A 22,815-nucleotide genomic window follows, 5' to 3' on the forward strand; every position below is an offset into this window, starting at 1 on the left:
CAAGCTAAGGTGAGAATTAGAAAAGGTGTGTTTTGGTGACTCATAAATAACTTAGCACATGCTGACAGAGCAGCAGCTCAGCTTTATAATTTCAGTTTTTCATACCTGAAGTGTCTGATAGGAAAAAAAAAAAAATATCAGTGCCTGAAATGTATGGGCTAAATTCAGACCTCTTGGAGCAGTATCAGTTATAGCAGGTCAGAAACTGGCTCCATCTCTCTAACATTATTGGAAAATCCTTTACACCCACCCCTAAACCTCTTAGGGTCTCCTCTAATCCTTCCTCAGTCCATTCTGTGGTTGCAGTTACAGTTTTAGCTTGTGCTGAGTTGCATTTTGTGCTGTGCCAGGTCCATCACATGTGCTGTGTGTAGTGTGGTCCAGGTTTTAAACTCTGCCTGTGGGAAGTAGACAATCATTGCAATGCCTGACCTTCAAGGTCTCTGGTAGTGCCTGATAAAGAAATGCCTGGCTGATTTATCTGCTCACACACAGAAGCATTTTCCTCCTGTATTTTCCTCTTCTTTGAAATTCCACCCATTGGTCATCCATCTTTTGTGATTTCCTCTTTCTTGCTGTTCTCCATAGCAATAATCACATAACAGCACTCATCTTTGACTTGAACTTCTTGTTCCTCCCTGATTTGCCAGATTATATATGTTTTGCAATGGGATTTGCTAGAATCTTTGTTCCATCTTAAGTGAAATATCTTCAGCTGCTGAGGAAAGTAGGATTTTGATGTTCTTATAGGGGAGGAGAGTTCTCCAGAGGTTGATAAGCAGTCTGTGGGCTGGCACTGCTGTGTTTTCAGCAAAAGCAGGATAAGGCCATTACTGAGCATGTCATATGTCAGCAATGATTCCTGTCCCTGGGAGCCAGCCATGTTACCTGTCACTGGTGTGCTTATTGCAAACTGGTGTTGTAACTTTTAGAAGATTTGGGGCCTTTCTTAAATCCCTGAGCCATTATGTAAGAATGGTAACTTGGCATATTTAGATTTCCTCATTCTAATGGCTGCAGAGAAAAGCTAACAATAGAAACCTTAAAAGATGCTGGACCATGAGTCAAATGCAAAAAGGAACCCAAAATGTGTTACTTAGGTTTGGGCTTTCTCTTACAGCAGAGGGTGGAGAAAGTGATTCTTTCTGCCTTGTAGCTGGCAGGGTCTGAGCCTGGTCATAGCAACTGCCTTCACCATTTGTCCTGAAACTATGAACAGCAAAAAATCCTCTCTATCCCATGAAGCTGATGTGTGGTGTCTGGATATCCATGTGCAGGGGGCTGCAGAGCAGTGGGGGACTTGTGGCCTAATGGGAACGAGTCAAGTTCATCTCTGTTCACACCACTGTCAGCCAAACACTCCTGGTATTCCTCAGTTGTCTGTGATTGAGAATCTTGCAGAAATGTTTTATTTTGATGAGGTCAAAGCCTTTCATTGCAATTTTATTTTCATGATACTGCTAAAATACTTTAGCAAAGTTGAGATACTTTAGAAAAATGTAATTTTATGGAAAATAATATGTTAATTTATTTTTTTTACAACTGCCCCAAAGTAATAGTGTGCTCTGAGAGACAGGTTGTTTTTTTTGGTTTGTTATTTTTGGTGGTTTTTTTGTTTGTTTGTTTTTTGTTTGTTTGTTTGTTTTTTTTGGTTTTTTTTTTTTTTTTTGTTAGCTCTCTTGCATTCTGGTGAGGACTAAATGACATTGGGCTCAGAAAAGGAAATTTTCCAGACAAAAAGTCTTAAGTTCACCTGGAAAAAATGTACCTAGTAGGAAGTCCTGTCCTAACAATCCAGGATTTCAAAGGTGGCTCTTATAAAGGTCTTGTAAATCCCATCCTCAAATCTCTTGAAGCATTAATTTTCCTTTACCTACATAGACCCTTTATAACTGCACTGTAATATTATTATTTAATGTCTAGCTTTTGTCATTTCTTCCTTTCAGAGCCAGCAGGGACAAGTCTGTGTGCAGGTCTGATAAAGAACCTTAGCTGTGCTACACTGCAGGCCCTGGGAATTGCATGTTCCAGAATAGTGGTCTTTCCAGAGAAATCTGTTTCAAATGTGTCTCTGTGCACTCTTCAGCCGTGGTGGTCACTTAATGAGTGAGGGTCTGAACTGTGGTGTCCTGATAGTGGCTTTTCTGTCATTGGAGCAGCTGTGAATTGGAGCAGAAAGTTTCTTGTACCATCATTCCCAAGGCAGGCAGGCAAGTACTTGCTTGCCTTGATGAGGCTGTGCCACATGTGTTGTATTAGCATGCCAGAATAAATACACTTCAGGTCTAGACAACAGTAAAAGGCTCTGTAAGTGTCACTAGAAGCAGGCAGATGGGGAGGCTCGTGCTTCCACAGATGCTGCTCCCAACCTCAGATGCCCTCTGGAACATTAGGAGTGAATTTGCTGGAGGGGAAGGGGAGATGGCTTTTTGCATGGTTGGTCTATTGTATTTTTACCCTCAGAAAATCCCCTTTATTAAGCCTGACAACTTTTCCCTGTGAGGTGGATGAATTGGTTGCACTCCTAGATGAGGAAAGCAGCCTGCCAGTTGTGCATGTTTCAGGCAGGGAACTGGGGGGAAAGCCAAGAGAACATCCTGAATTTGGAAGCTGCACCCATCCCAGCTCTAGCTTTGCCTTGGTGGCTGCCTGCTGAAAGCAGAAGAGCCAAGGGGCTGTCGGTGGGCACAGCCCAGGAGCTCTGCTGGCCAGCAGGCTGGCTTGCTGCCCACCTCCAAACCCTGGCTTGGCTGTGATCTGCTGCCCTCAAAACTTGGGTCATGCCTCGGGCAAAGCCATCATTACCTACTGTGGATTAATAGCCTCAATTACTGGAGCCCTGTGGGTCAGATCTTCCCTGTGCTGGCTGCATGACAGCCCTTTAATCTGCTTTCCTCTCTCACAACCTCTGAGCCTGGAGGGATCGGCAGGCCAGGGAGATCTTCTGCCTTCCAGCGTGTTTTCCCTTGGAAGGGCTGCAGATGTGGAGCAGCAGCCACAGCTGGCAGGGCACTTGAACCCAACAAAGAGGTGCACCTAGAAGGTGCTTCTGCAGCTCTAGTGTTCAAAGGACAAACATGGCAACATCTGGAGGTTTGCCATGAACTGCATTTGCAAAAAATCACATCAGCCATCCTGTGGGGGACCGGCAGTCAGGTTTGGTCATCTAGGTAAGGGGCTGCATGCCTCCTGGGGGAGGGACATCCCCCCAAATTCCTTAATGTTCTTTGAGCAACTGGGTAAAGGTGAGGCACAAGTCTGGATTTCTAAGATGCCTCTTCACTGGGTGTATCCCTTAAAGAAAAAAGAGCAGGTCTCTTCAGTGGGGAACTTGCCAGTGAAGAGGGACTGAGCTGTGCAGTCCTGGACGTGCTCTTAAATGATCATGAAGAGTGAAGGGACGAAGAAGAGACAAAATCTTTGGAGTAAGAGAAACAGAAGTGGACATAAAAGAGCTGCAGAAGGAGCATCTGATATGGAGCATCTGCTGAACCAACAACAGTATAAACTGGGGAGGAGTGCAGGGTAATGCACCCATTGATGAAACCCAAATATATGGGGGGTGGTGTATATAAATATATATATTATGGTAAGTGTAAGGGGTGCTACTGGGCTCCATTTCCTCACTGGAAAAAGACCACAGATAAAGTGAATCCCTCTAGAAGTGCTACCTCAGCAGATGCAAGCAGAAATTATTGGAAAAGGTACAGAAAGCAAATAGGAGCTATCATCCTGCTGTTCTAGAAATCCCTGGAGCACTTGCACCTTGAGTACTGTGTGCAGCTCCAGTTATCCTATCTCAGAAAAGATGTGCTAGAACTAGAAAGGCACAGGAAACAGTGACAAGGTCAGTGGAGCGTGAAGAGTAGCTGCTCTCAGGGAAAGATGGAACAGATTAGGCATTTTCAGGTGCCTTCAGAAATTAAATAATTGAGGAAGGAAATAGACAGAGGTGTATAAAACCATGATTGTTATGGAGGACATAAAATTTCTATTTCACAATATAATCTTATAATGCTCACCTTATAACTTAAGGTGAGCATTAAATGATTAAGTGGAGCTATTGAGAAGGAGTTTTGAACTAATAAAAGCTTTTTCCTGCCACATGATTAACCTGTAGAACTCCTTGCCAAAAGGTGGTTAGGAGGCCAATGGTATTACTGGTTTCCAAAAATGGGTATAAAAAGTAGCTGGGGAGAAATCCATCAAGGGTTCTTAAACACATTGTGAGACATCCTGTAGTTGAGGGCATCTGCTGGGCAGTGGAAGTGGGTGGAACAGTGTCTGGCTGCCTCTTTTTCCAGAGGATCTGTTCTGTGCTGCTTATACTACTGCCAAAATGTTTGGAGATGCTCTAGAAGTTCAGGTTCTGAGGAATTGTCACTGTGCTGAAAAATATTCAGAATAACCACTTCTCCCTAATTCAGACTGGAGACATTTAATACACAAAGCCTTCTTTACACGTAATATTAGATTTCTTCTTAACATCAGGAAATTCAGCTCCTGAGTGCTCATTACTATAAGCTTTTTATATGTCTGAGGACAAACCTATTAAATGATGAAGCCTATGGGACATATTTTCTTTTGCTCCAGAACCTGCTTTGGTGAGCTCAGAAGGGGCTGAGATTTTACCAAGTCAGTATCTCCAGCAGGACCTGGAGTCGGTGGTTTCTGTTCACTCTTGTTCAGAAAAGCAGCTAAGAAATTATTCTTTCTTGTCTGATGTACAAACTCAAGCTCTTTCTTTTACTTCATTCGTGGTAGAGTTTTCAGAAGAATCTTTGCCTTAGTTCAGCTTTATAGTGATCAGGAAGAGGCTCATTCCCTACTTGTACACAAATTTATTGTGTGACCTTCAGCAAACCTCCCAACTTTGTGCTGCAGTTCCCACTGTCTCTGGTGTGATTGTGCCATGCTTTGGTGGAGCTGGGTGCACTAGGAGCTGTATGTGGCTGGTATGTCCCTTGCCAGCTTCATCAAGAAGAGGAAAAGGGTAAGCAGAAATACCCAGAGAGCACAATGGTGACAGTGGTTTGCACTAAAAAGGGCTTGGCCCGTTTTGGTAGATTTTATTCTTGCAAGGAGAGGTGTTGTGGAGTGGTTCTCTGCCAGCACTGAAGAATATGAAGCCACCAGTCACATATCGACCCATGGAGTGAGCTTGGAGAAATGAGCACCGAGTGTAAGGAGTTTTGTACATTTACAAGAGGGAGGGACAAGATGCAAGCTCTGCATCAGCACCAGCTTGGACAAAGCTCTTAAGGTTAATGGGCCCTTTCTCATCATATCCGCCTGTGTTTGGCCAGAAAATACAACAAGGGCAGAGACTTGCAACAAAACCCAACCCAGCCAAGCAGAAATAACGCACCTGCACAAGCTGCTTGTCTGTGTACCCATCACAGTGTTCAAAGAACTACCAGTCAGCATGGGTGAAAACAGAATGGCATAGACCCAGCACCCTGAAAGATTATTACTGCCTTTGTATGAACACAAGGAAATTAGCTTTCCTGGCTAGTCTCTTCTTGGAGCTTTTGTAGATTTTCTTTCTTTTTTGGCTTTTGTTACTGGTGAACTCATACACATTATGCTATTTTAATACCTAGCAAAGAGCCTTGTCGGCTAAATCACCTTATTTTTCTCTGATCAGAGTGCAGTACATTCCTCTTTTTAGCAGAAGGTATTAATTTAAATTCCATAATCCTAAACATATTCTCGTTTCTATTCAGTGCTTCAGAAGGCCAATGGCATTTTAATTTAATAAGGGAGAAACACACATGACACTGTGTTCCCTGTAAATGTCTTCTGACCTCAATGAGGCTTTCACAGCTTTCTTTGTGTTCCAGCAAATGAAATCCCTGCTTTTATTCAATCATGCTATCATTTCTAAAACCTGTGTTCTACCAGTGGCTAAAAATTTAAATATCTCTAGCATTTTCACAGTAACTTTTGACATGTTATTTGCTTTATTATTTAGTAGTGTGAGCTCATCAGAGGAGCCATAGTGAGATTTATGCACTGTGTCCCACTGAAGTATTGTTTGGGTACATGCTGTCTCTCTGCACTGAAATAAATCTTATTTTGGTTTACCTTGTTTTCAGATTAAAATGAGTTAACACATCTAGCAATGTCTCGATTTATGTCAACTCCATTTATCTTTTCAAATTCTTTAAGCTTTGTATACTGGGCTAAGATGTACCTTATTGGGTACATGATATTACTGAGTCTTTTGTGGCATGTAAACAGTTGAGTCATATGCATCACAGTTCTTCCTTTGCCATTTTTATGCTTCCATTTTGCTGTCTAAACTTCCTTAAACCTACTCAGTTTGAAAGAGCACGTGCTTGTTGCAGTCCTTATGGCCCTTCTTTGGAAATGTCAGGTAATATTCATTCTTTTCACTGGTTTGAGTCTGCCCTCTTTTCCTCTAATGTGGCTCAGGAACTGACCCCTCAGAGTGTGCTGGATAATCAGACTTGCCTGCAAGCTGATGGAAACTCCCCAAATAAATGGAGTTTATTAGTGGTTTTTATGGGTTATCTTTAGTAGATTTTCTAGGAACAGCTGTGTTTAGTTTCATGAACAGAGGTCTCAAAATTCAGCTACCTGTTGCATTTTCACTTTTTATTCTAACAAACATCTGTATCAGATCCAATACACTTGCTCTTGCATGTTCATGGGATAAATCTGTCCATTCCCATGCTAGCTTGACACGTGTAACATCTAAGTGCAACTCTTCCTTCTTACCTAGTGCTGAACTTCAGGCCTGGCATTGCTAAATGAGAGCCCCTCATTTACAGCTCCATGTTGGCTGCTAAGCAAGGAGGGCACCTTGACTTTGGATCTCACTGTACTGCCCTTCATCAGCCAGACCCAGAATTGTTCTCATCTCAAACATGCTGCTGAAGCATTTGCAGAAAGAGGACTATTATTTTTTTATGCTATTACTGAAGTACTGGAGAACCACCAGTTCTAAGGCTTCACTGTGCACAGGCCTTGCTCCAGCAGGGCTGTAGGTTTGCTCTCTGGTGATCAGGTGTAGCAGAGGACTGAAGGACAACTCTGGGAGAAGGAGAGAGGTAACTGCTGTAGTCTCTGTTTGATATGTGCCCTGACATGGCACTGTAGCCTTTCATTGATGGCTGGGGAGCAGGGATTTCTGAGGAGTGTGATGGAGCAATGATCCTGGGTAACTGGGGACATAGAGAAGGGCAGTTTCATTAAGCTTTTTGCTATGACTTGGTGCATATGCAAGGTCCTATCTAAAATAGCTGATAAATTAAGACAGAGTGAGGATTTTTCAGCCTACGTCACATCAGACAATAAAAACTGAGTTTAGCATGAATCCCAGGGATGTTAGTAATATCTTCCATCCTTATAACAGTCTTGAACTGTATGCTACTGGCTTTGCTTCTAGCTAAGTGCTGTTCTTCAGCATATGAAGTAGAGTTGACTGGAAAATAAGAGCTAACATTTCATGAAATGTTTAGCATTTTAACTGTCTTTTTCCCCTCCTTTTCTATTCAAGAGTAAAACTGAAACTGTGGAATATTTATTGAGAGCACGAAAGACTCCAGATGCTCTCAAAAATATTAATTTTGCCACACATGCTTGATAGAGTCTCACACCTAAACAGAATTTCTTTTGTTATGCCTGGTTTATGTGCCTCAGTATTCTGATCTAGATGTTAACATCTAAGTATGCATCCCCACTCTTTCATCCCATTGAAGTGCTGGCCAGAAGCTTGTTACATCCTGGAGTGCAGTCTCTAGAAAAATATCCATCTCATGAGCTGGTCACAGACATCTGGTCACTGCTTCCAGGTATTAAGAGAAACAAAAGCAGAGAAGGCTTTGAAAGGTGGTGTGTGAGTAGGGAACCCTGCTTGAGCACAAGGTAACTCAGCTAAAAACTCACCCTTGTGCTGGGTTCCTATTTACCCCTGGAGGGAGTTGCTTTTTAGTGCACTATTACTCAGGTGAAAGAGTTCTTCTGAACAGCTTCTGTATACGACAGTACTGTTTTGTTGAAAGAGTTTTTTTCTGTGCTGCTGTGCTTTCTAGCCTTGTGTTGTGAGTTTTGTGTAATTTCATGAATTGGAGACAATTCTAGTTAGTTTCCCTTACCATGTGGGATATGTGTCCTACCTTTCTCAGTGCAGCGCCAACACTGAGACTTGAGTCCTCAGCGCTGTAACAGCGATAGTTTAAAAACAGGTAAAAGATAAGGTCCTTTTAGTTTCAATGGAGCGCCCTTTGCAGGAAGCTGGTGCCTGGGGTAGGTGGAAAGACGGAGGCTCCCTCGTTTCCAGCGTGCTCTTAAAGGAGCAGCCCCGTCTGGGCACCCGCACCCAGCGCTGATTTAAGACCAGAGGTGTCTCTTCTTCCCGGCCACGCTGCGGGCCCCGCGGTTCCAGCCCCGGGGGCTGCGGGGCCGCGCTCGGTGCCCCGCACACGGCGCCTTCTGCCGCTGGGCACCCGCGGGCACCGACCCTGCGGTGGGGCGGGCGGCGGGGCTGTCTCCGCCCTCCATCCCTTCCTCCCTGCCCGCCGGGACTCGCGGAACGGGACCGGCCCGCGGTGGCGGGGGGAAAGCGGCAGAGCCCGGCCGGAGGAGCGGAGGGTCCCGGCGGCTCGGCCCGGCCCGGCCCGGCCCGGCGGGGGCTGTGCCGGCAGGGGGCAGGGCTGGGAGCCGGCCGCGCGTGTTTCTAGGGCTTGACGTCCTTCCAGCCAGCCCGCCCCGCTCCCCGGCACGGCCGGCCCTCCGCCGGGGACAAGTCCCGAGAAGTGGCGGCGGGGTCCCCCTGCCTGCCCCGGGATGGGCCGGCAAGTTTGGCGGCGCGGGGGCCCGGCGCCCCGCCGCTGAGAGCCGGCCGCTCCGGGGCCGGTCCCTTTTCCGAGGAGCGGGAGGGCGCCACAAAGTGAAATCCATGAGGATTCTCGGGCTTCTCCTGGAGAAAGGCTCGCATATGCTGCAGTGTCTCTGTGGAAGGCGCCTGAGATCCAGCCACAGCCCAGGTGGGGAGCGCGCGTCCTTGTCCCCCGCCCTGGCTCCCCGCCCGCCGCCGCTCGGCCCGGGCTGGCCCCGTTTCCTCGCCCCCTCCCCGCGCCCCCGGCTCGCCGGCGCCGCGCACAGGTGGCCGGGCCGGGCAGGGCCGGGCCGGGCGCTGTCCGCGGTGCTGACCCCGCCGCGCATCGCGGGACCGAGCGCCCCTCGTTCGGCATCCCCACAGCCGGCTCCCCTCCGCCCCCAGCATCCCCACCCAGCCCGGCCCCCTCTGCCCCAGGCCTGGCCCCCACCCCACCCTGTGCTTGACCCTGCCTGGAGCCCCCACCCACACTGAACCCCCACGTGTGTCCTTTGTCCTCACATAGATTCCTACCTCACACGTGACCCTCGTTATTGTTTCCCATCCCACCTGCAGCCCACTCAGGACATTTTTCTTCATATGGGACCCCTGTATTTCTCATTCCACCTGGAACCCCCAACTGTGCCTTCTGTTACCACCTGGCCATTATGGGGATAGCCTTCTCCAGAGTGCCTATGGTCCCACACAACTCTAGGGCTGGCCTCTCTGTGAGAGCTTTCTATACTTTGTGCTTCTGGTAGTAGTAATGTCGCAGTCATTTTGTGCTGAAGGGTGCTGAATGAGTTTTTGAATGGCAATGCACTTAGAAGCAAAGAGAAATCCCTGCCTGCTCCTGATGGGGTGCCTGAGGAGACTCCCAACTCCTCTCTCAGCTCCTACCCTGTTGGGGATAGCATTTCACTAGGATGGGAAAAAGTGCAGTGGGGTGAATTTCTGAACAATATTGGTGATCCTAAACACTTCTCCTGAGTTCTTCTAGAAGAGGGGAATAAGTGCACGAGTGCCTTGGTTTGGTGTGGCACTACCTCTGAGTTTTAGAACGATCTTGTTGCAGCTTTTAAAGTGGTATTTCTACAATTTCTTCTGTGCTACACGTTTCTTCCATGAATCAGAATTCTCTCTCTAGAACACTGGATAAATGCCTATGGAATGAAATCCTGTTTTATTGTTGTTATTAAAATCTGTACAAGCTACTAATTGGATGCTTATGAGCGTGTCTTTTAGAGTATTTCTTCCTAATGCTTGTGTTGGGTTTTTTTTGTGAGATCTTGGTCCTAGAAGAGAAAAATACCCATGCCTCCAGTGCAAATGGTGTTCTCTTGAAGAGTAAGGCTGTTCTTAGGGGAACACTGTTGCTGAGGTAGCCTGGATTCCCTTATGGCCTTGCTAAGGAAAAGCTGTTAATGGTTATAGCCACCCGTTTATGCCTCAATAGCCTCTTCCCTCCAATGACACTCTTGTGTGCAAGTTGCTGTCTGTGACAACCTCATGGCTACAGAGGAATCTTTAGGAGAGAATGCTGGACTCCCTTCAAAGCATGTTCTGCCCTGATTTGAAGAACAATATGATAAATAAATAGCATAAATTGTGATTGCTTGTGGAAGCAGTACAGACACTGGTCTCTTTTCAGTGAAAAGCTATAATGGAGTTTTCATCATAGTGCTATGTGTGAATGTTTGGTTTGTGTCTTTTGGAAGAGCAGTAAAGAAAACAATGAGCTACTGGTAAAAGTGGGGTGTGCTCAGGCCATGGGGGATGCTAGGCTGTAACTTTAGTGAACTAGATAGTTTGCTATCTAGTATAAGATACTATACTTACTGTATATATAGTAAACTGTAGTGTCCTACTAGTTTCCTGGCTGAGTTGGTTTGCCTTTACAGGTGGATCCTGTGCTGGAGTGTGCTTGATGCATATGTGGTGCCTGAGTCTTTTCTTACATCCGCTGTTCTGAGAAATGATACTGAACTTCGCGTAGTCTTTGTATTTTATGTTGTGCTGTAAGGAGACAGTCTATGGGAATGATCTCCAACTGAGCTTATTTTCCAGGTACTAACCCCATGTCACTCTGAGCCTGACCACTCCAGATGGGGTCTGTTGCTTTGAATCAGCATGCTAAAATCCATTCCCTCTCCTCGGCTGTGTTTTTTCATTTTCTGTTAAGGTTGGGGTTTATGTTCTTGAAAAATGCGCAGTAAAAATAAGTTTACACCTATAAAAGGGTCACTGTGGGTTGGGCCTGCTGGAGGATAAATCTCCTTGCTAACTTCTTCATAAGCTGAGCATGCCCCAAGAGACAGGTGTATACTTTGGCAACAACCCTAAAGGCGTAGTGCTGTGCCCAGCATGGTTCTGTGGGGCCAAGCCAGTCAGAGATGTAAACCAGCAGAATGATTATAGAATTATGGGAGTGGAAGGACTGTGGAAACATCGACTACAGCAGCGGTGGCACAGAATGTTGTGAGCTACTTATGTGTCCTTGATCCTCTGATCTGAAGTTATTCTGACAGGGTGACCAAACCTTTTGCCTTCCTCATATCTATGTTTTCTTTAATGCAAACAACTCATAAGGATGTAAGCGCACATTTAAAGTCAGATTCATATTTGTGTGTTGTGCTGACTCAGAGCCTTAGACCACTCCTGATTCTGACAAAAGCTAATGCACGCTTCAAAGAGAAACAGTGAAATATTGAAGGTAGTTGTATAGTACTGTATAACTCTATTGTGATGTTAGCAAAAATGTTTGCAATATTTTTTTATTGTTATGCAAAGACCTCTCACCTCTTTACTTTAGCTAACTCTAGCCTGTTGTTTCCTTATTCTCCACTTCCGAGGTGTGCAGACCTTGTCTTAGCGGCAGGCTGTGGTTTTTTGAACAGCACCTCGCAAAATGGGGCTTAATGGGTCTCCAAGCCAGCACAAAAGTACAAGTAATTCATAACAATGCAGAGTAAGAGATTTTTCCTCTTCCTTTGCGAATTTCTTTACTAGTATTTTAGCACAGCAACATCCTGTATCATCTTTCAGGTGTTTCACTTGTTATCTTAGCTTCAGAGTTTGCAAGCTGACTGATTGTATTGCACACGCAGAGATATTTCCTGTTGTGATGGTACAACCACAGTTAATTTTGTTAAGTGTTTTTTTCTTTAATTATTTTCTCTGCTAACACTCTTTCCCCCTTTGCTTAGGAGATGTGGTTTGCCATCCAGATTATTTTTGCTTTTGGCTTCCTAGCCAAAATTATGAAATAGATAGCTACTACACTGTTAAGTTCAAGATAAAAATTAAATAATGACTGCATTGTTATTGTAACTGTGAAAAACTATTTTGGGTGACCTGTACCAGGTTTGCCACCGCTTTGATGTAAAAGGCCCTGTACCCATAGACTGTATAGTAGAAGCATGGAGATTTCTGCTAGTGAGTGTGTTTTAGTCTTCTTCCATAAGGATTTCTTACTTGGCTCTATGAGTGTTCTGTCTCATGCCTGTCCTCCCCTTGGCTCCTGTGCAGATTCTCCTGTGGGATGCATCATTGCTAAAACCACAGCTACTTCTCACATCGACCAGCAACAGCATTCAGCATCAATGCATTTTCAGCTTTATTTTCAGTAGTAGAGGTTTAGTTGTATCCAGAGCCTGTTCTATTATCAAACATTCACAAGAGTACTTCTCAGTTTAAGTTCCTATTTTGCAAATTGATGTCTTCAGTACAAATTAAGCTCATATTGAAAGTAAATCCTGAACTTGGCTTCCATGGGAGTCTCATACTGGTGAAATTTGGAGATGCTCCTGGAAATATACTGATTGATGCTGGCTTTATGGCAAATTAAAATGATGTCTGGCACAGTAAGTCTTCATATTTCTCCAGGCATCACAACACAAAGTTTGATATTTGAGGCAACAGGACCAAGCATTCTGACTAGGTAGGCAGGGTCAGGCTGTGCCTCTGCCATTAATTAGCTAGTCTGTTGCTGCCCATGTACATCTTTCCATTTTCCCTGAGACTATTTAGGGCACTGTCATAACGTGTCTGCATGTGCAAGACATCTTTAGATGCAAATGGAATCATACACATAGGAGGTACAATTCCATATTCAAGAATAGCATTTGGCTTACGAGCAGAACAGGCACTCCATTGTTTGCTTGTGCAGTCATCTATGCATCCATCTACATTTTATTTACATACACACTAGTTCTTGAAAATTTTCCCACTGCGGTTTATTCAAGCAAACAGTAAGTTACAGTGTACAGCAAATACTGCACAGTTCAGCTTCAAATTACTGGAAGCAACAGCTCTGTGTATGTAAGTGACAGATAGCAAAACCTGGAGTTCCTTGCTGAGTTCAGGGAGCACAGAGAGGCTTTGATCTGTGGCAGCTCAGAGTATGGATGTGCATTGCTGCTGGGAGATGGTGGCTTAGTGCTGCTGAGCTGGAGCTGGGAGTGGGTCACAAGGCTGAGAAGCTCTGGGATCAGACTGGGGGTCATCAGTACATTTTCCTTCCCATACCAGGTGTCTGGCCTGCCATTCTCTGCCACTGTTACAGCACATATTTTGTTCAGGCTCCCTCTTCCTATTTTCTGTTTTTGGAAAAGTAACCTTTGCTGACCAGTGGAAGTTAAGTACCTGTGCTGTTCTGGGATAATGCCTATTGTTGACACTCATATGCTAGTGGAAAGAATACCTTTGTCTGATTTAGTTTAATTCACCTGGGAAATGAATTAAACAAAACTCTGAAAACTCTTTTTATTGTAACAGGAGCACTCCTCTGGGGTATTATTCAAGAATAGCTATAGCATTTTAAATCCACACTTTCCTTTATTCTGAAGTAACCCTCTCATGCAGACATTGGCTAAGCATCTCTCCTGGAAGCCCATAGTGCTTCTGAATCTTTGTAAAAAAATCTGTTCTGAAAATTATGAATTTTTTTAGGATTTTTATTTGGTAAAATTACTTGGTTTCTATCATACAAAAATTCCAGAGATACAAATGATAATGAACGTAGTTATATACACATAACCTTTTTAAGCGCTTGCAGCAAGTTCTGTGTAGTTACGTAAAGGAAAGTTTTTCATACCATGCAGGATTTTATTTTTCAGTTTGCAACAAACTGTTTAATAAATCTTCAAAAGGAATGCAGGTCCAGGAACTCCCTGGGTGTAAAGTGGCTTAGCAATGCAGACCTGTCAGCCAGATGTCTGAGGTTACAGAGCTGAGCTCCTGGAACTGCTGGATCTTCACTCAGTCTTCTGAGTATTGAAACTTGTCTGGGTCCTACCAGACCATCACTGATACTGAATCATATTTGAAAAATGTTTTACTTTCTGTGAATGAGCAAATACAAGCAAAATAAGAGTAATTTGAATTTTCTTAAGTATCTGTAATCAGGATGATAAAGAGTACTCTGAAGCAGAGGTTGGCTGGTTTATGGCACTTCTCACCTAAATGTTTGCATGGTTTTGCAAAGGAATAAAGCTTAACTTCCTTCACTTCCCAGTCTCAGCCAAGAAAAGAGTAAGAGGTGTCTGAGGTGTACAATTGTGATGCATTAGAAACTCAAACATTTATGGGAAGTGTTAGCTAACAATATAATGAAATATTTTTTCAGCTTTTCCATTGGTTTTCCGGAACGACTGTGTGTATAAAATCCTGTGTTGCTAATTTTCCACTTGAAGTGTAACTAAAGAATCCAGGGTCAAAGGGAGATGTTTAAAGTTGATGACTTTCGGAGCAGATGCTTTCAGCTTAAGAGCTGTGTGACTGTCCTCAGGTCATGTCCATTGAAGACCAAGGAGTATTTCCGGAGACAGTCTCAGCTCACTGAACCATCTGAGTGCGTATTTAACTCTATTCATGCACCTAGTCCCAACCAGAACCATTACTGAACTATGAGATGAGTGGTATGTATCATCCCTAAAATTCTTTTTGTTTGTCCTGTCCAAAGAGCATTGACAGTAGGCTTGTTTTCTGTTTCCAGCAAATCCCTTTGGAGGTATTTCACAGCCATCAGTTCCCAGATGCAAAGCCCTGTTCATTAAAGAAATTGAAATCTTCCTGCTTTGTTTGTGAGAGCGATCTACTTCTGGCTCACTGAACTTTGTCTCAAAACCAAGCCACTTGTCTTCCCTTTCTGCTGCTTTCCAGAAGTAACCTGTTTAATTTTTTACCAAACTGATGCTACTTTTAAATTTTTTAGTCCAGGTTGTACGTATATAATCAGAAGTTCGTCATAGTCTGAAAACTAGATAAGATTTCTTGTAGAATATAGAATTTTTCAGTTGTAAAAGACCTCTAAGATTATTGAGTACAACTGTTAACCCAGCACTGCCAAATTCACCACTAAGTGCCACATCTGCATGTCTTAAATACCTCAAGGGATGGTGACTCTGCCACTTCCCTGGGCAGCCTTTTCTAATGCTTAGCAACTCTTTCTGTCAGGGAGTTGTAGAGAGAAATAAGGTCCCCTCTGATTCTCCCTTTCTCCAGGTTAAACACTCCCAGTTCCCTCAGCCACTCCTCACAGGACTTGTTCTCTAAACTCTTCCCCAACTCTGTTCTGGAGCTGGATGGATCACCTCAGTGTCTTTCTTGAAGTCAGGAGCCCAAAACTGGGTACAGAATTGAGCTGTAGCCTCGTAAAGTGTCTAGTACAGGGGATGCTTGTAATGGATACCAGATGCAATGGTAGTGAGCAAAGCTTTCAATTGTGTGAATAAATGTTTGATTAATAGGCCTTTAAATAATTCTTCTTCCCCTTGGAGGAAAAGAGATGTGTAATGTTTAATAATAAAAATAGTGTTTCTTCCTATAGCCTGAAATGGCATGGAAGGAGGTAATCATGTTTTGTATGGCAAAGCATTTTTCTAAATGGCATGTTTATGCCTTTCTAGCATGGTGGCTGCAATTGGCTGCTGGGCCGATTTGCATGTTCTAAATTGCAGTCCTGGGGATCTGTGAAAACAACCCAGCAAAGCCAATCTCAGCTGGGAGCATGGAAGCTGCTGCTAAATTTGTGATGAGCCACCCCCAGGCCCAGCGTGAGTCATTATCATTGTTTTGTTTTCCAGAAGTTGGTACCAAATGCTTCCAGGATCCAAAGCGTGGATTATCTCTGGAATTGTATTTGTTCCCTCAAAGCTTTGTTTGTTCCAGATAAGAGGAAAGAATAGGAAAGAAATCTGTTTTTAAAAAAATGAAATAATTGTTTCCTTATTAGTGTTCTCCTCCTGCTTTTGAAATGCACTCACAGCCATTTGTTCACTTGAAAAGTCACTTGTGCATGGCCCAGCAGTTGCTGCTCAGTCCTAATCAGTTTGCTTTGTGCTGCCAAGGCAAGGGGAGGGCAACAGTAAGTACAGTAGGATGAGGCAACTTGACTGAAGTCATTGTTTGGCTCTGGCAGAGCTGAGGTGGGCAGTTTCTGCTGTCTCTTCTTCTGTTTACCTTGCTGGTTTCTCAGGAAGTGTTTTAATGAAGCCACAGCTGCATGTGGGACTAGCTGGGGCATCCATTTGCTGTAGGTCAGGAGTCTTTGATGTGTGGAGTGCAGGGTCCTACACCTGATGCCACTTGCTGAAGTTACTCGTCCGTGGGGAGATAGGACAAAATATTGAGAGAAAAAAAAGACCCTGCTTTGTGCTGTGATTGTGACAAACAGTCAATTTGTTCCCAACTTTTAGCCCTTGTTCCAGGTTGTCTTCTGAAATGGACTTCTTTGATGTGCTGTGGACCATGCAAGTGTACGTGTAGGGACTGTGGGTGGGATGCAGAGGAAATGCTGGGTCCTGCAGAGGAAAGGTCCAGAAGTAGGAAAATGCATGTGTGTGGGCATACAGAAGCATATAAAAGTGACTAAAATTCAAAACTTCAACATACAGTGGGTGGAAAAGACATGGACAGAGTGGGAGGCCTACATGAGCATGGGAGTGGAATAAGGAGCTGAGAGCACCGAAAAAACGGAACAGAGAAAGGGCAACTTCTAGTGAAACTGGTTTTAAAATGTAGTTATACATGCTATGTCTGCTTTGTGGACAGGAGTACCCAATCTGGTGTCCCCTCCTCTGCATTACTGATTTTCAGGGGGGGGAAGTCTGCTGGGAGAATCCAAAATATGTCTGGAGGGAGGGGCAGGCAACGCAATCTTCCTTATGGAGCTGAGGATGAAGCTGGACATGTACAGAGCATTCAAAATGAAAAAGCACAAGGATCAAATGTGTCCATGACACTCCACAATCCTCAGGCCTCTCTATGACGTTGGTGTGTCTACAGATAACCACTGGAACAGTATTGCAATGTCCTCCACGCTGCAAGTTCCTTCTCAAGCTCTGGATTTCCTCTTTTGTTGCAATGTGACATGAAAACCAAACCAAAGAAAATAATGATTCTACTGCTGGTGGGACTGGACAGCCAACGTGCTGCCACTCCTTTTCTGAGTTCCTGCGACTTAGCGTTGCCATTGTTTATCCTCTTCTGTGGCATTTTGGTGGTGGAGAGAGGGGCATGTGAGCCTATGTTGAATGGCAGCAGTGAAATTCAAGTGCAGACCCCTCTCCTGTGTCCCAGTGCGTGGTGTTCCCTTTGCTCTCAGTTCTGTGTGCCCAAGCCCTTTTTTTCCCTGCTGCTTCAGTTCAGCAATAGCATAGGCATATCCTGGGTGGTATATTTGTGAGGCTGGAGGGACTCTTAGGTGTTGTTTTTGAAAGGCTGATTTCCCCAGGTATTTATGCTCAGTGCAAGCAGGGTATAATCTTTGTAAATATTCAGTTGGTTGATCAGAAAAATATGTATATAAATATTCACATATGGTTTAATGTTCTGTAGCTGTGCTTGGGTGTTCCTCTCTAATAACTCTAATTTACCTTTAATGGTTAAGACAAAGAAACCTGGTTTGCTTTTTCCTCTGTTTCTGTGTTTGCTGGAGTTTCTGTGATAAATCCTTTACTGGGCTCACCCTTAACCTGAAGCGACAGTTGTGGGAATATAAATCATGCTCCCAGATGCTTGCAGGCTGCTTAGCAATGAAATGCACTTTTCCTGCCCCACCTTCCCTGCTAAATGGCTGACACACATCTTAAAACATCTCACTGGAGATCCGTTTTTGCCCTGCAGCTCGTTTACAGCACCTTGGCTGAGAAGGTGATGTGATTGCATTTTAGGGTGGTCTGGGGTTTGTTTTTGAGGTTAGAAAAGGTCAGAGTTAGAACAATCAAATTTGTTCAGATGGTGTGTGAATCGTGAATAAGGAGGGCAATTAAATGGGAGCATGTCTTTTCCTGAGGAAACACTTTAGTGAATGAATTTCACACTTGTTTGGCATTTCTGGCAAGTGGATCTTGCTGAGAGTGCTCCCATGAGAGCTTCTCTCCTGCTCATCCACAGCTCGTGCCCTTTGGGTCAATACTTCTCTGTCTAACATGCTGTTTGGCAAGGGATGCTCCCACCTCCCAGGGAAGGTCAGGCAATACACTTTCTAAATGACAGTCTGCTAAATATAAAAATATCCAAACCAGAGGCTTTTCTTTGTTAGTAGTGAGAAAAAAACTAACTCCAAACCAGCAGAAAGATCCAGATAGGCACACTGCTTTGTGAAATAGCCATAGGTACCTCCTGGGGACTGTGCTAAGGGTTGTCCTGGCATAAGGCTGCGTCTACTCAGTGGGAAGAGTTTATTGCTTATGTGCATGGCCACTGAAAAAAAATGTTTCAATAAGAAAATCAGGTTTTGACAATGGACTGGCAGGGTGTAGAAAGAGAAATGCAGTGCCCTGAAGTGTGCTGGGAAGATACTTATGGGTCCAATTCCCACCCAGACCAGGGTCAAAGGACTGGTAAATCCTGCTCACTCAGCCCAAAGGCATCCCTTCTCTTTCTCTCTTGTTGCCCTGCTCACTCATGTGAGCTCCAGACTCACTACAAGTCTCAGACTCACTAGATTTTCCCTGATGCTTCTTTGCTCCTGGTCTGTAGAAGGGGAGGACAGCATAGTGCTGGGGAGGAGAGAAAGGAATTGAATCTCTATTATTTATGGGAATGTTGTTCATTTGGCTGGTAAAATGCTGCTGGGATTAAACGTTAGAGGAATGATGTGCTTGTTACTCAGTGAGCACATGTTGCCCCACTAACTGCCAAAGGACAGTCATCTGTTTTAGCACTTCTATAATCACTCGTTAAGCTTTGAGACTAAGAGCCAATATGTCTTGCTCCTTACTTCATCTCTGCTTTATCCACAATGGTGTTGTGTTTAGAGACAGATCTTCACTGGGAAAAAGTCACCAATAGAAAGCTATAGGGAAGTAGCATTGATTAACAGAAAAATGCGAGAGCAATTAATCTGGGCCAGAATAAAGTGTCCATCTAGTCCAATAACCTTTCTCCATCCACATCAAATAGGAAAAAGTAAGAAAATCTGATCTGTCCCCCAAATGCTCTCCCAGCTGCTAGCTATTTTCAGCTTAGAAAATTATCTGAGTCAGACATGGTTCAATGTACGTAAGAGTTCTCAGTGGATGTTTCCTTTGTGTACTTCACCAGTCTCCTCTTGAGTTCACGTATATTTTTAGCATCATAGTGTCCTGTGGAAAGGATTTCCCCAGACCTGTTACATGAAGAAGCCTTTCTTTTCCTCTGTTTTGAACTTGATTCCTGATAGCTTGGGTTGGTGCTTTCCAGATACCTGTACTGAACGAGACAGCAAATAACAGACTCCATCCTCCTCTCATGCTACTTGTGATTGCAGAGACCACAAGCATACTCCTGCTAAACTGTCTCTCACAGTTTGAAGAGTCTTGGATCTTACTGCTGCCTCTCTCTAAATCATTCCCAGTTCTAGTAAATGCTTGTTGCAATGAGAGGAGCACAACATCACACACTTGCCTCAAGTAGGGCATTGCTTTTCTTTATGCCCAGGGGTTCAAAAGCAATGGGGTCAATTCAGCTGGAGAGACAGCAGTTGTCATGTGGGGTACAGAAAGGAAAGCAGGCTGGTGAGTAGGCTGTTATGGCCAAATGATGAGTTCTGTAGCTGTCAGTCCCTACAAGCTTGTGATCAAAGTGGCATCTCAAGCTGTGGGTGGGCACAGCCTCAGTGAGCCGTTTAGCTGTGTCAGGAGATGAGGATGGCCGTGCTGGAAGCGCTGGGTGTGATGAGGCGTGGGGGATCACCTTGAGACACGACTTCAGCTTTGGGATGCTTTGAGCTCCGTTCTGCCTGATGAGCTGTGCTGGCAGCTGGCTGCCCATGGACCAGAGCAAGAGTAGGGGAGCTGGTCCCCTCTGATATGAGATGCTGCCCCTCACATCCAGAGGAGAGAAACCAGGATACCTGGGGTGGAACTGAGCTTCTTTCATAGCATATCCTGATTTAGAAGGGACCCACAAGGACCTGGAAATCCAATTCCTGTTTTATTATATGTCTGCATGGTGAGATGAGCTGAAGCTTAAACTCCATTGATTGCGTTGGCAAGATCTCCACCGAGTGTAGGGGAAGCCAGGGAGAGTTGCTCAGTCTGACACTTATGCTGGAGGGTACCTGCACATAACTCCACCCTGGGTTCCACCACACCTTCCTCTGCCTTATCGCCTGCCTGTAGTGTGGAGACAATGCTGCCTTCTTTGCAAAGTACCTATGTGACTAATCTAGGACCTGTGTGACAACTGAAGAACTATAAGTTTCAAACCTGTTTAATATTACTCTGTCTGTACACTGTGACTGGGGAAAGGGGGTAAGATTTTAGGAATTTAAGAAAAAATGCACCATGAGAATTTTAGAGTACAGTTGAAATTGCTCATTTTTGCTTTAAGAGGCATTTGAGACCCCCAGCCATTCAGTAAGCTCCCATTAAAAGCACATGCATTACAAATTTCTCATGTAAAAGTATTTAATGTTCAGTAGGAGTGCAGCTTGCCAGGGAGAATATGCTGGCTTCCCATTAAGAGAAACAGATGAAGGCAATTGCTTTCTAAGGGTTAAGCATGACCTGGTAAGCCAAGGCCTGCAGCATTAGCAAGTGCCAGCCAGCAGCTGGAATAGCTCAGTGATGGATCCATTCCTCCAAAGACAGCCTTGCTCAGTGAAGGTTTCTAATGCTGAATCAGCAACAGCACCGAGGGCTCTCTAAAGGGCTCAGAGTTAACAGCTTCTGCACACTAAAGGTTAATGGTGGTATCTCAGGAGGTAATTTCAGAAGAAAAAGGGTTTTTTTCACTGTTGTTTGGGGTTTGCCTATCCTCTCTACACTACCTGCAGCAGTGTGCTACCGCATAGGCAAAGTGGGCTGTGACCTCAATCAGCTAGTTAATTTTAAGCCAGTGCTTAAGTGATTTGCTAAAACTGTGCTTATTCAGAGAAAGAAAGCTGATTGTATTTTCATTGCTCAAGCTAGGTGAATTATAACATCTAAGTTATTTTAATGATGAAGGGGCATATTATGCTTTGAAACAATTATTTACATTCCTATGAAGAACATTAGTATCAGTCAGCATGTCTGATGATTGATAGCCATGTTCATACTTTGCTAATAACCCCCTCAAAGCTACTTGAAATACTGTATTGTGCATTACATTTACATTTTTATCTCTGTAATTTTAAGATGAGCAGAGCTCATTAAATCAAAGTATTTTTATGTCTTGTGTCAATAGAAAATGTTCTTTTAAATGTTCAGAAGGAATTGGTTACAGAAATATGGGAAAGAAAGGGAAGAGATTGTTTTCCTTTCGTGTTCAGTACATTCTTCATACTTTCACTTTTTGATGACTAAACTGTTCTGTATTTGCAATTGAAAACTGTTGATTGGAAATTCTTGTGAGACTAACATAAATGGGGCTTGATTTTGAAAAATACATTCATGATCATTTGCCTAATTTGTGTGTGCAATTAGTGTGATTGCCACTGGAAATGGCCATCTGAGAACAGACTGTTGGAGACTTACATCTTTTTCTGATCTGTTTTTTCTCTCTCCTCCTTAAGGTGCCAACTTCTATGATGTCTAAATATTACCCATGGAAGTTTAACTTGGTAATATGTTTATTGATATCCTTCCATCTCTTACCTCTCCACCTTCAGGTGTTTGTCAAAAGGCTGAGAATGATTATTCCCTCTGCTTCCTTCTCAAGCCCACTTGATGCAACACAGAAGAGGTTCTTTCATCTAAGTTGTTGATCTTGCAATTTAGAGAGTCAGATGTCACTGGCAGCCCTTACGTGGCCACAGTAATATTTAAGTAGTTTCCAGGTGTGCACAAGGGCTTACAGCTCTCATCTGTCAGCTCTCTTACTCCCTCCTGAGGAAACCTGTGCTCACAAGGGACATTTATTGGTGACAAGGTGGAATTGTTTCATTTTGCTTTGTTTTAAACACGTGATGAATTAAAAAGGTAAGATAGATGAGTCTCTAGAGTATTCCCTTCACTGAAGCTGAGAAACCTGGTTCAGGTTAGGGATTTAAAGGGCATGTCAGCTCAAGACATCTTTGAGCTGATTCGGAGTCCTTTTTAGGAGCCTGGTATCAAGGCTGCAGTTTCTCAGTGGCTTCACTGATGGGTAAGAGAAGGGAATGAGTTTGTGAACCCAACCTCTGGGGGCAATACTCCTATTTCCTCCCAGTGCTGGTGCTGGGGATTAAGTCAGTGGGAAACTAACCTATTCTTATTATTGGTATTTTAAAAATTAATTGCTTTTAATCAAACCAGCCATACTCGAGTCATCATGTGGCTACACAAGTGCTGCTGTTGTAGGGAGGGAATCAGCAAAAAAGGTGTAGCCTGAGGCAGTGAGGGGAATGGGTGGAGCTGTTTAGAGCTACTCACACACACCTGGGTTTGAAGCAATGGGCGCTGCCTCACTGCTGGTGACATTCACATCGAGTTCATTGCTCCTGAAATGTTCTCCATCCTGAGGTACAGCTAAGTCAGATCTAAAGATTAGGTGTACCTTCCAGTCTGGATTGTGACTCAGCC

General features: G+C 44.1%; 1 protein-coding gene across 3 annotated transcripts in view; it reads left to right on the forward strand.

The window, feature by feature from the left end:
* Positions 1-22,815, forward strand: part of FGF12 (fibroblast growth factor 12) — a 215,558-nt gene that overhangs the window by 70,370 nt on the left and 122,373 nt on the right. The window contains exon 1 of one of the 3 annotated variants that reach the window (XM_030280801.4): positions 8,867-9,014. The exons of the other annotated variants lie outside the window; for them this stretch is intronic. Coding sequence (XP_030136661.1) covers positions 8,927-9,014 — 88 coding nt within the window. The 5' untranslated portion in view covers positions 8,867-8,926. Of the gene's footprint in view, positions 1-8,866; positions 9,015-22,815 lie in introns of those variants that run through there. 3 annotated transcript variants of the gene reach the window in all.

This window comes from Taeniopygia guttata, chromosome 9 (assembly GCF_048771995.1).
Source record: "Taeniopygia guttata chromosome 9, bTaeGut7.mat, whole genome shotgun sequence".
Taxonomy (NCBI): Eukaryota; Metazoa; Chordata; class Aves; order Passeriformes; family Estrildidae; genus Taeniopygia; species Taeniopygia guttata.